This window comes from Nyctereutes procyonoides, unplaced genomic scaffold (genome assembly GCF_905146905.1).
Source record: "Nyctereutes procyonoides isolate TBG_1078 unplaced genomic scaffold, NYPRO_anot_genome, whole genome shotgun sequence".
Classification (NCBI taxonomy): domain Eukaryota; kingdom Metazoa; phylum Chordata; class Mammalia; order Carnivora; family Canidae; genus Nyctereutes; species Nyctereutes procyonoides.
Genome location: NW_026575044.1, coordinates 17,199,566 through 17,215,238, shown reverse-complemented (window position 1 = coordinate 17,215,238; position 15,673 = coordinate 17,199,566). Strand labels below are relative to the sequence as shown.

General features: G+C 41.6%; 1 protein-coding gene across 1 annotated transcript in view; it reads left to right on the top strand.

Annotated features, from left to right (window-relative positions):
* Positions 1 to 14,656, top strand: part of KATNAL2 (katanin catalytic subunit A1 like 2) — a 66,153-nt gene extending 51,497 nt beyond the window's left edge. Inside the window, exons 14-16 of the mRNA XM_055324429.1 lie at positions 12,763 to 12,925; positions 13,770 to 13,872; positions 14,388 to 14,656. Of these exons, the coding sequence (XP_055180404.1) occupies positions 12,763 to 12,925; positions 13,770 to 13,872; positions 14,388 to 14,527 (406 nt within the window). The 3' untranslated portion in view covers positions 14,528 to 14,656. The remainder of the gene's footprint in view (positions 1 to 12,762; positions 12,926 to 13,769; positions 13,873 to 14,387) is intronic.
* The last annotated feature ends 1,017 nt before the right edge of the window (positions 14,657 to 15,673 follow it).

Below are 15,673 nucleotides of genomic sequence, written 5' to 3'. Positions count from 1 at the left end.
TCTCTTTCTCTGTTTCTCTCATGAATAAATAAATAAAATCTTTAAAAAAAATGGACATTTTAACTTTCAAGTCAAATTATTTACTATATTTAAGCAGGGCTTTGCAGAGAACTATAAAATGCTAAATCTTCAGGCAGGATTCAAGGAATATTCCAGAAATAATATGTTTATACTTATAACGGTATTAAAATCAAACTTGTTTTAAAAAATTAGGAGTAAAATCTTTAATGTTGCATAGTAAATAGGAAGCTAAATACTTTCTAATTGAAAATATAATCTACTCTCAGAGTCTTTTATTCAAACCACATCCCAGAGTGGTTTATGAACAATTCTAGAAGTGGAATTGGGAAATAAGAGATGTTGATGAGGGAAAAACAGTATTTACTTGGAGAGTATATTTAAAAAACAATTATAATCCCTTTATAGTTCCAAGAATATCTTCACATACATTATTTCTTTTGAGCTGCAGGTAAGACAGGAGACAGATAAGGAAATGCTGTTCTTCCCATTCACAGACAGGGACCAAGGTTAAGGAAAGTAAATCTACCCAAAGTCAACAGCAAATCTGCAACAGAGCTGAGACTTCTGACACTATTTCCTCACCCTCACCCCTACCATTTCTGTTTCCACATTCAAAGATGAAAACAAAAGCTCTTCTGTTGTTTCTCTTGCTCCCAAAGAAGTCACTGAAAAAAGATGAAAAAAAAAAAAAAAAGAGAGGAGATGATGTTCACATGTAATCTATTATTTTAAATCAATTCCTAATTTCAACGTAGTTCCACCTTCCCTTGAATTTACCCAATTTCACTAATGTGTAAGGTGATCCACATTTTTTATGTTCACAGTAGAGGTATTTACATACAAGTATTAGAGCGGAGTCCAAGCAGAGAACTGTCATTTACAATGTGATTGTAAAATCCCTCAGAGAATCTCCATTGCTTCATCCGTTTGAAATAGGGTCAATCATTAGCACTTTAACTCCTGTCCAAGGGGGACTATGGGAGTCATCAACTGGAGAGGGTGCATGGCTCTGGGAATGTCCATGCTCCCCAAGGAGACCTACACAGAAGGTTCTCTTCTATCCCCAATGACTACCTAGGACTTTGTTGAGGAAGTTACTGTGCTGCTGCAATTTCCCTGAGGTGGGAAATCGGGTTTTTTTGGGTAAACCCCCAATAAAATGATCAAGGAAGAAAAAAAGGCAACCAATCAAATGTTAAAGAAGCTTAGAAGGCTTTTCCAAAAGAATTGCCCTTCATGAAGGTAAATGGCAAATATGCACATGCTTTTGAGCTTTGCCTGCATCATTACAATGTACCTTGGAACCAATGTGTTCTTTCTGACCCATCCTTGAGCAATGCTGGGCTCAAAACAAAAAACAAAACAAAACAAAACACCACTTCTTATCCTCAAAAACTCCAAACAGACAATATAGAAGTGGAAAAATACCCACCATTTCCCAGTTTCGGTAACTAACATCTTGCCCAATTGATTTAATCTGTGCCTGCCCCTCCCTCGTTTTGTTGCAGTACCTTAAAGTATATCCCAGATTGTCATGTGCCCATCGTCATGTTACTTCTCACAAATGTACTTCAGTACACATCTTTTTTTTTAAAAGGACATTTTCTTACATGACTGTACTATGTCATTACCACTCCCCAACAAAATTAACAGTAATCTCTCCATATCATCTAATACCAGTTTATATCCAGATTTCCCATATTGTTCCAAAATGTCCTTTTAAAATTGATTTGCTGAACCAGAATCCAAACAAGGTTTGCATTTTGTAATTGGTTTTTCTCTTAAGTGTCCTTTAGTCTGAACAGACCACCTTCCCTTTTTTTTCCCACTCGCCACTGACTTGATTGCCAGGGAGACTGTCCTGGATACATCTAAATTGTCTGGATTGCACTCCTTGTATCCTTTAATGGGAAAAATAATATTTAGAGATGGCAATCTCATGATAAGGGGTGCTCCTTGCTAACTGGGTTATCATTGCTTCTTGGCCTTTTGATTGGGCAGAAATAGGGAAATGCATAGTTTTCAAAAGAAGCAAATAATGACTTTATACAAGTATTTCCCATTTGAATTTAAGATTGTAAGAGCTAAATTATTTGATTTTTTATTTGTATCTTTCTCTAATTGTGAAAATCTTAGTTCTTAACATTCATATTAATATTCACTTAATCCTCATATGTAGATATATTTCGTATTTGTGTATGTAACAGAGTTTCTCATTAATAGTACCAATACTCTAATGACAGCAACATTTTGGTGAAGAAGATGGTACATACCTAGCCTAAGATGGAAGTGCTAATTCAGGATTTCTTAACCTCAGCACTACTGACATTTTGGGCCAGATAATGCTTTGCTGTGGGGGCTGTCCTGCACATTGTATGAGGCTGAGTAGCATTCTCGCCTTTCCTCGCAAGATACCAGTAGCACGACCCCCCATTGTAACAACCAAAATTTGCTTTCTGATATTGCCAAATGTTCCCTGGTAGATAAAATCATCCCTAGCTGAGACTCATTGAACAGAAGTAAGTGACAGACACTATATAGAGACAAACTGTCACATGCCCCACTGATGAACTCTCAAGGTGTTTTTTTTTTTAACTTCATAAAATAATTGAATTTGGTTAACTAACAGATAAGGTGGCATATTATATAAATTGTTCTGTATCTTTAATTTTTTTAGACAAAATGTTCTGAGCAGAAAGTTCTTCCTCTCTCCCTTTACAGCTGTGTATGTTCCATTTTGTGCACATGATAATCTATCCCAATCACCTGATGATGGGCATTTGGGTTATTCCTACTCTTGCTATTATGTATAATGCTGCAATGAATAATAGTGCGCATATATCACTTTGTGTATTTGCCAGTGTATCTTTGGGACAGGTTCCTGGAAATAGAACTGCTGGGTCAAAGGGTTAATGTGCATGAAATTATAGTAGAGATTGCCAAATTTCCCTCCATAGAGGTTGTACATTTTGTATTCCCACTAGTGTCCTGCTTTCATTACTTAACATTATAGTGAGAACATTTCCAAAGTCATTAAATAATCTTTGAAAATTGGATTTTGTAATGGCTGTCCAAAATTCCCACATGTGAATATACCACAATTTAATCATTCCTTCCTATTGAACATATATGATGCTCCCAACTTTTCCCTATTATAAATAACACTGAAATGAACTTCCTTGAATAAAAATCTTTGACCAAAATTTATTTTTTTTCTTTAGGACAGATTTCCAGAAGTAGGATTACTGTATAAAAGGATATGGGTGGTTTTTAAGCCCCTTGCTACATACTGCCCCAGTCCACCTATTAGGAAATACTGCATTCTTATCGAAGATATTGGAACAGACCTTTAGCTTGGCTTCAGGGTCTTACATGAGGGAATAAAATTATCTGATTAAAGCATACTGTCCTTCTGGGGAAATAACTAAATCATACCAAACTATATAAAAACCCAATCTTAAAATCCCAAAAGAGAGTCTTCATGGTTGGCTAGTGGTAGTTCTCACCTCTAGCATCTTTCAGGGCACTAAGCTATTGTTTACTACTTGTGAGCTTATCATTTTCCCTGGAGAGTCCATTCTGTCTCAAAGGGTTAGTCGTCTTTCCCTTTTTGGCAGTGAGATGGCATGCAGCATCTTTTACTCGGTGCTGCTCCAAGGAGCACCTTCTCTCATCTGTAGCATCAAAGAGATGACTAGAAGGAAGCAAGAAATAACAGCGCAGCGTCTGTGTCATTTGATGTGTAAATAAACAATGAGGAGAATAACAAATGTTGCATTTGTAGTATTATCATTGAAAGAACAGCCATGTAAGAAATGTTCAGTGAGCACAATTAGGGCTAATTTGACCCGCCTCAGTTGTTAAGTACACACAAACTCAGGCCTGAGAGTCTAGAGGGAAAGAAAATACTGAACAAGGCCATTAAGGCAAATGCCATCTTTAGATGTCTATTTAACTTGATGGTAGTTTGTACAAATAAGGTGTGGAAATTTTATGTGTGAAGCATGATGAAACTCCTCTCTTATTTTCTATTGCAGAAGGGCTAGAGAGTCCACTATCTTTCTTAAAAATCAGACACTGAGTATGATCAAACTTTGGATTAAAAACACACAAATCAACCCCAATCCTACTATTCAGAAGAAAGCTTAAGATCCAAGAGATTATTGCACTGGAAATGTGTGAGAACTTACCTATGTAAACTGACTTCTTCCTGTATCTGTCTTATCTTTGCTGTGATAGTTCTATAAAAGTGTGTGCATGCGATTTAAGAGCTCAGCACACACACATAACCCCAGTTCTTCCACAATCTCTCCATGCATTTCGTGGGCTCCAGGGAAAAGGCTCATGCCTCGGCTGTCATCACCCTCTAGACCAACATCTCTCTGAGAGTGGTCTGCCATAGGTCAGTAAGCCTTATCCGAAGAGTAGAATCTAGTGATCAACAAGTTCAAGAGGTATCAAATTAAAGACAGTACAACTGGTGTCCCCCCATGGCAGGACTTCCCAGTGCCTTTCAGATATTATTGTGTGTTGGGACTCTCCAAGAGAAGCTATGAGAAAGCAGTACTTTCCATACTTATTTGGCCCCAAAATCTTTTCCTCAAAGAGCATCTCACAAGACGAGTGTTCCATTTGAGAATGCTTTGGGAAACTAGTGTGCATGAACTCAGTCTGATCTGAGGACTGCATCTTTCACTGCAGTTGCATTCCATCATGCCTGTAGGCTTTTTACTGTTCACTGTTATTTTGGTCCCTACCAGTGGTCAGACTGTTTTGCTAGAGATTGCGTCTGTCCACACATGACGTCACAATGCCATGCAATGGTATGGAGTCTGTGATTGTCCACATGAGGTTGATGGGTGACTCTGACACAACCAGGAAAGAAGGGTGTGGTGTGGCTGAGTGGATGCAGTGGGGAAGGCACAGGACTGACTAAGCAGGAGGTGGCTACTAGTAACCTTGCCCTTGTCCCCTTCACATCCTTCATTTGCTTGGTTCTGTCAGACATAAATGTCTTTCAACCTGGCCTCCTGTGGCATTACTTTTGCTTCTTAATAGCAGGTTGACACATGAACTATAATTTTAAAACCAAATTTTACAAAGTATGAAATTAATATAACTGTTTTATGGGTAATTTGAGAGCTAGAAAAAAAGTACTGATAACCTTACCATTGTGACACAGGTATGAGCATTTTTGTATACACCTGGTGAAAATGGTTTAGTTATTATCATTGGTTGCCTGTGCAGCTTTCCATGGTAATTTTTTTTCCCCCAAAGAGGGAAATACTTTGACTGTTTTGGCTATGCAGAAAAGTAATCCATGTTTGTTAAAAATATTTTCTATGCTTTGGTATTGCTTGAAAGTGAACGGTCCCGGGCAGCCCAGGTGGCTCAGCGGTTTAGCGCTGCCTTCAGTCCAGGATGTGATCCTGGAGTCCCAGGATCGAGTCCCACGTCAGGCTCCCTGCATGGAGCCTACTTCTCCCTCTGCCTGTGTCTCTGCCTCTCTCTCTCTCTCTGAATGAATAAATAAAATATTTTTTAAAAAAGAGAAAGTGAACGGTCCCCTGTAACTATACCCTGGCAAATATAAATCTTCCCAGAGTCTTGTGTGTGTGTCCAGTGTACACACACATGATAAAAAAAATATGATCATTCCATGGATGCATTTGTTTTATGGCCTGTTTTTTTTTCTTTCCCTTCATATATTGTGGACAAGTTTGAAAATCTGCCCAATTCCATGTAGAAATCCACTCTATGGGTGGGCCATGATTATTCAATTTTTCTTTTCCTTTTCTTGAGGGTTTTAAAATGGCATCAGCCTGCTAAATCACGCTCCTCCCACCATGACTCAGCTCCCAGCAGGTATCATCAAAAAGGTGTTCATAGTCCTTTGGATAAAGGGAATGGCCTTTTGCCTGTGCATGTTAACGGTTTTGGGGCGTGGCTTCTCCAGTACCCTGCTAGGGGCATACGAGAGGCAGAAGGAAAATCCAGAGGCGCCACATCATCCCTCAAGTCCTGGGGGGCCTAGCCTGTTTCAGTGTTTCCTGGTACTTGTTTGCTCTATCATGTCCAGGGATTTTTTTTTTTTTTTTTTTTTTTTTTGGTTCTAGGAGGGGAGGGCTGTTCCATCTTGGTCAGAAGTGAAAGTCTCTTCCCTTCTCTTTGGTTGCCTTTGAGCTGTGATACATCTTAAACACAATGATTTTATGCTCCAAATTAGTGGAGTCTAATTCCATTAGTTCATCCTACTTTCATTCCTGGTGGTTTGTTACAGGTCGTGTCATTTTAGATGGTGAGCTTACATGTGCCCTTCCAGAGAAAATGTATGTTGGACTGTATCAAGCTTTAGACCACTTAAGGCAATCCTCAACTTAAGGTTTCTCTGATCTTGCCCACAGGGGTAGGTCTGTAGTTCTGAATTATGAAGGAAGACTTTTTCCAACCCTAAAGTACAAGACGGGTTTCCTGTTCCTTCTTTGGTAGTGGACATATTTTTCTAACCCACCCTTTCACAGAGGATGTGTCCTCTGGTTGTTTTATGTGACGGGCCTTGATTCCACCTCCCATCTTGAATGGGCCCAAGGCTGCCTATGCTACCCCACACGTAAGCTTCCAGATCTGAACCTTTTTGTAACTAAGAGGCGAACAACCCAAGTCAGACACAGCTTCAGCTTCAACTGCTCAGTGTTGATTTTCAGCTTCCTCTTCATTTTTAATCCTCAAGGATTTTGGCCCTGCTCCCTTGTGGGCTCATTTATCATGTGTCCAAAAGTGTTTTCTACAATTCATCATTTTTAAAGGGGCTTTATAACAAGAGATTTCTGGATACCTAGAGTTCTTCATTTTGCTGGAAACAATCTTCCCATTTTTTAAAAAAGACTTTATTTATGAGAGAGAGAGAGAGAGAGTGAGAGAGAGAGAGAGGCAGAGACACAGGGAGACAGAGAAGCAGGTTCCATGCAGGGAACCCGACGTGGGACCTGATCCCAGGACTCCAGGATCACGCCCTGGGCTGCAGGTTGCACTAAACCGCTGCACCACTGGGGCTGCCCAATCTTCCCATTTTTAAAATCAATTATTGATAATATATTTGCTGGCAAGAGTAATGGGACTATATCTTCTTTGTTGGTATTGTAGTAATTAGAAGTAATTTTTACTCTTTATTATAAAGAAATGATGCTCTTAACCCAAATATCGGTAGGGTATAAACTGAACTGATTATGTTCTAGACTTTCCTGCTGGATCCTCTTGTCTCAGGCCTGTGAATTCACTCCTTAGAATGAGAAGTCTCTGGAGACTCATCTTTTTAAAAAAGATTTTATTTATTTATTTATGTATTTATTTATTTATTTGAGAGAGAGAGAGAGAGAGCGAGCACAAGCTGAGGGAGGAGCAGAGGGAAAAGGAGAAGCAGACTCCCTACTGAACAAGGAGCCTGACTTGGGGCTCCACCGCGAGATTCTGGGATCATGACCTGAGCCCAAGGCAGACAGTTAACCAACTGAGCCACCCAGGTACCCTGGGCATCTTTCAATTCATCTTCAAAAGCATTGCCTAGCTAAGTGAGTTTGATGAATCATCCCCTAAAAATCATTGTTTCCATTTTCTTCACTAAAGATGAAAATAGAAAGTTTTATTCCCATTGCTCAAGTTGATACTGACTTTCTCTATTAACTAGAGCTAATGACTATACAATGTTAATTTTCAACAAATTAGATAAACTTTCATATATAAATGCTGGGCTTTAAGGAAGCAGACCCTTTTACATGAAAACAGTAGCCCTGCACCAAAAATTCATTCATTCATCCAAATAGTATTTATTGAGCACCTAGTCTGTGTATTCTGCATGATGGATGGATTATGGTCCATGATTCTTGGCCTCTGGAACCTGACTATCTGCTGGGACAATGAATGAGATATAAACACAAATAATATGAGATGAGGATATAGCCAGTCCTATGTGAATGATACAAACAATAAGTAAAATACAATTGTACAGGGAGGAGGCCATTTCTGAGAACAGAAATTTAAAAGAAAGAAAAAAAAGCCTTTTCTGGACTAGAGCACACACACTGTAAAAATGACTTGGCTCTTGGGAGACAAAGTAGGCGAACATTGCGTGAGTAGAAGCTCAACAAGGATGGCAAATCGTGGATTCAGAGAACAGCAAACTGACCAGTTTGGCCCACATGGGAAATGGAGATAAAAATCAGCTTACGTGGGGTTCACGGTGGGAGACAAAGTAATGCTTTATTCACTGGCTCCCCATTATCTACAGAATACTGCAGTTCCTTACTCTGCTCTTTAAGGGCCGCTATGATCTCTCCCTTTGTGTTGGTTATGGATGTACTGCAAAGGCTGCTTACAACGTGATTCCTTTTTTAAAAAAATATTTATTTGACAGAGAGAGAGAGAGAGAGCACGAGTGAACACATAAGCAGAGGGAGGAACAGAGGGAGAGGGAGAATTAGACTCCCCACTGGGCAGGGAGCCCTACGTGGGGCTCCATCCCAGGTCCCCAGAATCATGACCTGAGCCAAAGGCAGAGGCTTAACTGACTGAGCCACCCAGTTGCCCCTGAAAGTTCTTTTCTTCCTGCTGTGCTGATAGTTTCAACCTAATAGGTTTTAACTACTGAATGAATGAAATAGAATTATGTTCTGTTTTCAAATTCTGTACAATTTGGAATTATCTCTGTCCCAGGAACCTCATGGTTTAACAGGGGAGACAGGCAAAGGGCTGAGGCAAGGCCCTGAGTTCAGATGTGGGGCAGAAGCCCTTGGGGCTGGGGTCCAAGGCCCCTGGGCCCAGGCAACTCTCTGGGAGGCCAGTGATCAGAGGCCCAGCAGCCTGGCCTGAGGCCTTGTGAGGCTCTGCTGTGTCTCCTGTCACTCCTGCTGGTTGCTTTCACCTTTTGAGGTGATGAAAGCACCAGATAAGCTACATAAAGGAGACATGAGAACAGAATAACTAGTCAAGAATCAAAGTGCAGGAGCTAAAGGGAGTGTTTTCTGGTTGCCACACGTTAAATTCTTTCATATAACTATATTGGCATAAAGAATAATTCCTGGGTACATTCCATTTGTCCTTTGTTTCCTCCCTTGTATGATTATATTATTATTGATGTCATTAAAAGTGCATTCATCAGACCTGGCTGTCAGAGAGTTGCACTTATTTTGTACCCACAAGCAGTTTTGAGGTAAATCTCTTGCTTTAGGGCATTAGCTGATCAATACAGACATCTATAGTGAGGTATTGTTTTCCCACCTCCTGCATGACTCCATTTTCCTAAGGCATGCTGGGGGTCTGGTCTTCCTTTCAATAAGAACTCACTCTAGACGGGATGGGGAGACCCAGGAGAAGGTACCCCTATAAGAGAACATCCCTTCGGCAGTCTCCTGCCGTTGAAGGAGGGGCAGCTGGCCCAAGGAAAGCCCTTGAAAGAAATACAGCATCTGCTTATCGCCCCCAGCTCTGCAGTTTCCTTCAGGGCAGTCTGTTTCCTTCCTGGGTTGTAGTCTGATCTCAAGTCCCATTTTTATCTTCGACGTTTAAACATTCCTGCAGTCCAAGACCAAAACCTCCCTAGTAGTATCTCTAGTTATAGGGAGGGAGTGTGTCTCATTAATTTCTGTGTTCTGGAGACTTAGCAGGGACAACATGCGTGGTGTCAAGTGGTCAGAATTGCTGACCTGAACTGAATTCCTAAAATGTGAATTTAATGGTTTCTTCTCCATTACATGTTCCCTCCCTCCCCATCTTTCCTTTCCCACCACCTCCTCCATTCAGTCACAGTTCTCTGCTGTCCAAATCCACTCTGGATTCATTCAAACATCCTTGGTATTCTTAATCCATTTCATCTTCTTGGAGACATGTCTGCTGGAATCTTTTTGCCAACACCACCCTGACCTGATGATCCTCTGCACCCAGTAGGATTAGGAGACCCTGGCACCTCACCTCGTCATCCCAGGGATTCCTTTTTCTTTCTGTTTCTGGAATCTTGTATAGCCCTTTGGTTTGGTTTACTCTCTCCCTTTGGTCTTTCAGTACCTTCCTGATAAAAGGTGAGTGGCAGGTAACTTTTAGGCTTCGTGTGTTGAACATATCTTTTTTCTGTCCGCTAACTTAGTTGCCTGATCAAGATACAGACTTCTATGTTGGAAATTATTTTTCCTCAGAAGTCTGAAGGCAGTGCTCTATTTTCCTTTAATGTTTCGCATTGCTGATGAGAAGTCTTATTACTGATCCTTTGTCTGTAATCTGTTTTTCTCCCTGGAAGCTTTTATGATCCTCTCTTTGTCCTTGGGGTCCTGAGATTTCATCATGGTCAGCAGTCTACTTGCCGTTATTGTGCTGGCATCAGACGGGTGCCCAAGGGGCATGCTTTGGGGTCTCACTGTTTGGATTGAGATCCACTGCCACTATCCCCTAGCTTTCTGACCTCAAGCAAGCAACTCAACCTCCATGCCTCAGTTTCCTTACCTTAAAATGGGTATAAAAATAGTACCTACCTCAGACGGTTGTTGTGAGGATTAAGTGACTTAATATCTGTAAAATGCTGAAGCCGGTGCCTGCCGCTTAGGAACTACTACTTAAGGAAAAGCTTTTATTAAGGTTTCAAACACAAAAAATAATTTCATAGAGTTTTGTGACGTTTCCTTGACTCTGTGCCTTGAATACAAATGTTGGCTTTGAGATGGGGAATGGCTGCACGGGCAGGGGTGGGGGAGCAGCTCTGAGTCTCTGATGTGAAATAAAATTTCAACAGGGCTTGGCTGATAAAGAACAAAACAAATGGAAAAAAGCAATAGGTGATTGTTAACTGCTGGTAAAGCACCCCCAGACTGTGGAGTCTCAGCTCAGGACTGGAGTAAAAACAGGTAAAGAAAAGAATTTTTAAAGGAATCTTGTCTCACCACATTAGGATTCACATATGCTCCCTGAAAGAGTGTTTTCATTTTTCAAGGTAAAAGGGAGCAGTATCAGCATAGAGATTCAGATTGAGAGTAAGAGAAACAGGAAGATGCACTGAAAGTTTTGTGTCTTTATGAATGAGAAATATCTGGTGAGGATGCTTTCACCATTACTCTTTACTAATGGTTATACCAGACCAACACACAGGCACCACCTAATTTCTATACTAGGAAATCAAATAGACGTTTCCTTTCCTTCTAAGAACCTGAAATATTAACATATAAAGAGTTCACAAACTCACACTCAAAATGAACTATTAATACGCACAGTAATTCAAGGGGACCAAAGAGTCCCAGTTAATGAGGGAAAACTTATTTTATCAAACAGTGCCAAATAATACATTTGGAATGAAAAAAAATTTTAAATCACTGTCTTGCAGTCTTATGAAATAACCAATTCAAAGATCATTGACAGATGCTAAAACCACTAGTTGAGAGGGGATGGGGAAAGGGGTATTCACGTGGTACCAACGTATTGTATATGGAATGCTTACTACTTGCGAAGAGATGTTTACAATGGAGACATCTGTGGTCACCAGGTGATCCCAATAAGACCACATCACTAATGGTGAGACACACCAACTTGTGGAACCTGGTGTATTGAATATGAAGACATCATCTATGAAATATACTCACCAAGAATCATTACCCTGATTCTAATTAAGCTTTTGGACCTAAATTCCGTCTTAGATGACAGGGCATAGAACCAATTAGTTACACAAAATCATGATGAAAACATCGGGTGAGTCCAGAATGTGTCTTATCTTGGTCAAGGCCAAGTCCAAAGCCAGGACAAGGAGATTGGTCTACATGATAAGAGAGTTAGGAGATATAACCATATGTTATACATGATCCTTGATTGGATTTGGGTTGGAAAAGATATTTGGGGGATCACTGGAGACATGTGAATATGGAATGAGCATTAGGCACATTATGCATTCAGTGTTAATTCTGTTGGATGTCATAATAGTACTGAAGCTATGTAAGAAAATGTCCTTATCGGGGGAAATGTGAAAGCATTAAGGGGTGGCCTTTCATGATGTAATTTACTTTGAAATAACTTGGCTGGATAAATAGATATGAAGCAAATATGATGAAACAGTTAACTACCGTTGAATTAGGGTGGAAGGTAAATGGATATCCATTGTTTTATTCCACTTTTCTATTTGTTTGGAAATTTTATATTAAGTTGAGAGAATTGGCTTGCAGATGCAAAATTGCATAAAGCTGGCCTGACGGTGTTTTGGGAGGGGCAGGCACGAGGGTCATAAAGGGCCACATTTGCACTGAGCACCCTGGAAGGAGCTTTTGCTCTTTTGGAGTTCAGCAGAGCAATAGAGTGAGACAGCCACTTGCTCTAGAATGTATGAGAGTTTGGGAAGAATTAATGTGCTTCCCAGAGCGCCCAAGTTATTGTCAGGAACGATAACTCACTGGCAGGATCAGACTAAATAATTCATGGTACAACTGCAATGGGAATACTCATATTTGGTTGTTGTTAGTTGGATTTTTCCCCCCAAATTAAATCACCTAAGTTTATCTCCTTTACATGAGGTGTTTTGGGGAATGCATTTCCTTTTTTTAATCAATTCTTTCTCCCAAACAACATGAATTGTCCTATTTGCTCAGGTATAGGTATAGAGTAACAGTTAAAACACAGAATTGCTTCCTACAATGGCTAAATTGTTCTTACAATATAGTTGTTGCTTAAGAAGTGAGTTGACTGCTCCAGGCATGTCCCTTGTTTCCTACGTGATCTCAGGGAGCTGGACTGTGCCATGTTACGCCGCCTGGAGAAAAGGATTCTGGTTGATCTCCCGAGCCGGGAGGCCAGGCGGGCCATGATCTACCACTGGCTGCCCCCTGTGAGCAAGAGCAGAGCCCTGGAGCTGCGCACGGAACTGGAGTACAGCGTGCTGAGCCAGGTAGGCTGCCCTGGAGGGAGCGCCTGCAGGCCTGGCGGCCGCTATGCAAATCTTCTAGGCTGGGTCCTCTCCTGAGCTGTTTGGGGCATATGCCTTGAGTCACTCAGGAAAGACCGGAGCTGCCCCAGCAGTGCAATGTGAAAGAGTGAGCTCTCCGTCCCTCAGAAACATTCCAGCAGGGAGGAACTGGGTGGAGTGATGTCGTGGGAATAGCACAGGGTTTCCACTCAGAGAACGGAGGGTCAAATCCTGGTCCCGCCCCTTATTAGCTGTGTGGCCTCGGGGAAACCACTTACTCTAGAAGCCTGTTTCTTCATCTGCAAAATGGGTAACCCCTAGGCTGCAAAGGACTAGTGATGATTCACACAAGTCTCTTACAAATGGAAATGAGGGTGTGGGCCTGCCACCCTCCTGGTCACTGCTGTCACTGCCCCCTATGAGTGGACACTTGAACATAATGATGTTCTCTGAGGTTCCTCAAAGGCAAGTATGATCTTATTTACAAGAACCGAAGTGTTTACCAAATGTGATCATCCTTAGGTTGGGACACAAGGGCCCCATCAGGCTGCCACGGGTGGTCTGCTCTCCGCCAGCATCTTACAGCACATATCTGGATGGTGGTAGGAAGTTTTCTTTATTGCTCAGCTTCACAGGTTATCCAAACGCATAAGCAGCCTCTCCCCTTACAAGCATCATAGCTGTGGGAATCTTTGTGTAGTGTTCCTGGGGGACAGATACAGGTCCGAAACAGGGGCTCTCATACAGGGTCTTGCCTATAAGAACGTAATCACCACTAGCACTCAGCTAGTGCTAGTGACCAACAGCTGGTCTGTGGCTGTTTCAGGAGACGGAGGGCTACTCAGGTTCAGACATTAAGCTCGTCTGCAGGGAAGCAGCCATGCGGCCTATGAGGAAGATCTTCAGTGCCCTTGAAAATCATCCATCAGGTATGGCCGGGATCACAGCAAAGGTACTATGGGAGAGGAATGTGTTAAAAAACCCAACTTTCACCAGCAGATGGAGCCTTGCTCCTGTTCTTGGGTGGCTCTTCACACTTGTAACGTTCTTTGGTCAAATTGTCCTTCCTGTACTCAACTCATTTCTCCTCTATTGTTCTGTTTTGGATCAACTTTGTCCCAGGTGATAAACTCCCTGGGGCTCAGGCTTTTATTTCTTTGGCACACTATGATGTTGGGCTGGATCCATTTGCGGCACTCTATAACTATTAAACACTACTTTGATAATGATGCATTTAAGTCATATTTTTTATCTGGGCTTGAGTTGCTGAATTGCCCATTAAAGAATTTCTTCCCCAGCTCTCTTTAGTCTTGCCCCTTGCCGCATTAACCATTAAGAATGCTGCATTATGCATTGTCTTGAAAAAAAAGATCTATTAGCATTTCAAGAGCACTGATCACCATAAGGTCAATTATTGTGCTGTTACTGTTGTGTTTTTATCCAGAGAGCAGCAATTTACCTGGAATCCAGCTGGATACAGTGACCACTGCTGACTTCTTAGATGTGCTAGCTCACACCAAGCCTTCAGCAAAGAATCTGACTCAAAGATACTCAGCCTGGCAAAGTGAGTTCGAGTCTGTATGAAATCACATTTATCCTGCCCTGGCCAGGGACAACCACAGAGGCCTCCTAATTTCTTAGTGTAAGCAGAGGAACAATGATTGGAACAGAAAAATTATCCTTGAAGACGGAGTTTGTTTGAACAACTATACTATTTTGGAAATAAGAGGTATTTGTGTTAATTTTTCGTCATTGATGCCAGCAGAATACTGAAGATGTCATTTACAAGTGTATATGCTATTAGTCACACAAAGACTTTTCTCACAACTAGACCCCGCACAATTCTGATGAACAGTTTCTTACAGTGTTCCTTGTTTGTGAATTGGTATTTTCATTTTGAAGAAAAAGATGTAGTTTAGGAAGTTGTGTTGGAATGCACAGAGTGGCTCTGAGTTGAGGAGCCAAGTGGAAGCTGAACTTGACAGACCATCCGCCCAGTTGATGGGCTCCAGGGTGGTTAAGAGTGGGCACAGGGAAGGACATGTAGAGTGTTTCTTCTGCCAACATCCGCAACCTCATCGGCCCTCCCTAACTCTGATCCCAACCAGTTTTATCAGCAGCAAAGCCTGACCACACTAGCTCCCACCCACAGAGTCTCAGATCCACCTCAGGACAGGAGCTTCTTGAGTCTAGAGCTAGTAGCAGGGTGGCTGTCCCCCCAACTCCCCACAGCTTCCAGTCTGAGCCCTCTGAGTTCTGGCTCCTAGGAACATCTTTTGACTCTCCCCTTCCCATGTGCTCAGCCCTCTTCCCACTGAACAGCTCCTCAGTGGATCTGAAGCTAAGGATGGGGAACCAGAGATTCCACAATCGCTGTCCTAGGTCACCCCTGCTCTTTGGCTCCCCCACATCTTCTCAGGGGCTTGTCAACAGTTGGAAGCATCTCCTTCAGAATCTCATGATTTGAGGCATCTACTTTCAGCCACTGATAATCACATCTCTAAGTGATGCCACCACCCCTCTTCTCAGCTAGAACTCACCTGTGGTAGTCACCTCCTTTTCCCCTTCCTCACCTCATTTTCTTCATCCCTGCAAGGCACACTCCTCCTCCAAAGAAAAACTTGCAGGAAAGGGGCATTTTGGATAGCTAAATATTCCAAAGGATTTTACCCTAATTTTAAACAAAAACAAAGCACTTTAGGGGGGGATACTGATTATTTTGAGCAGAAT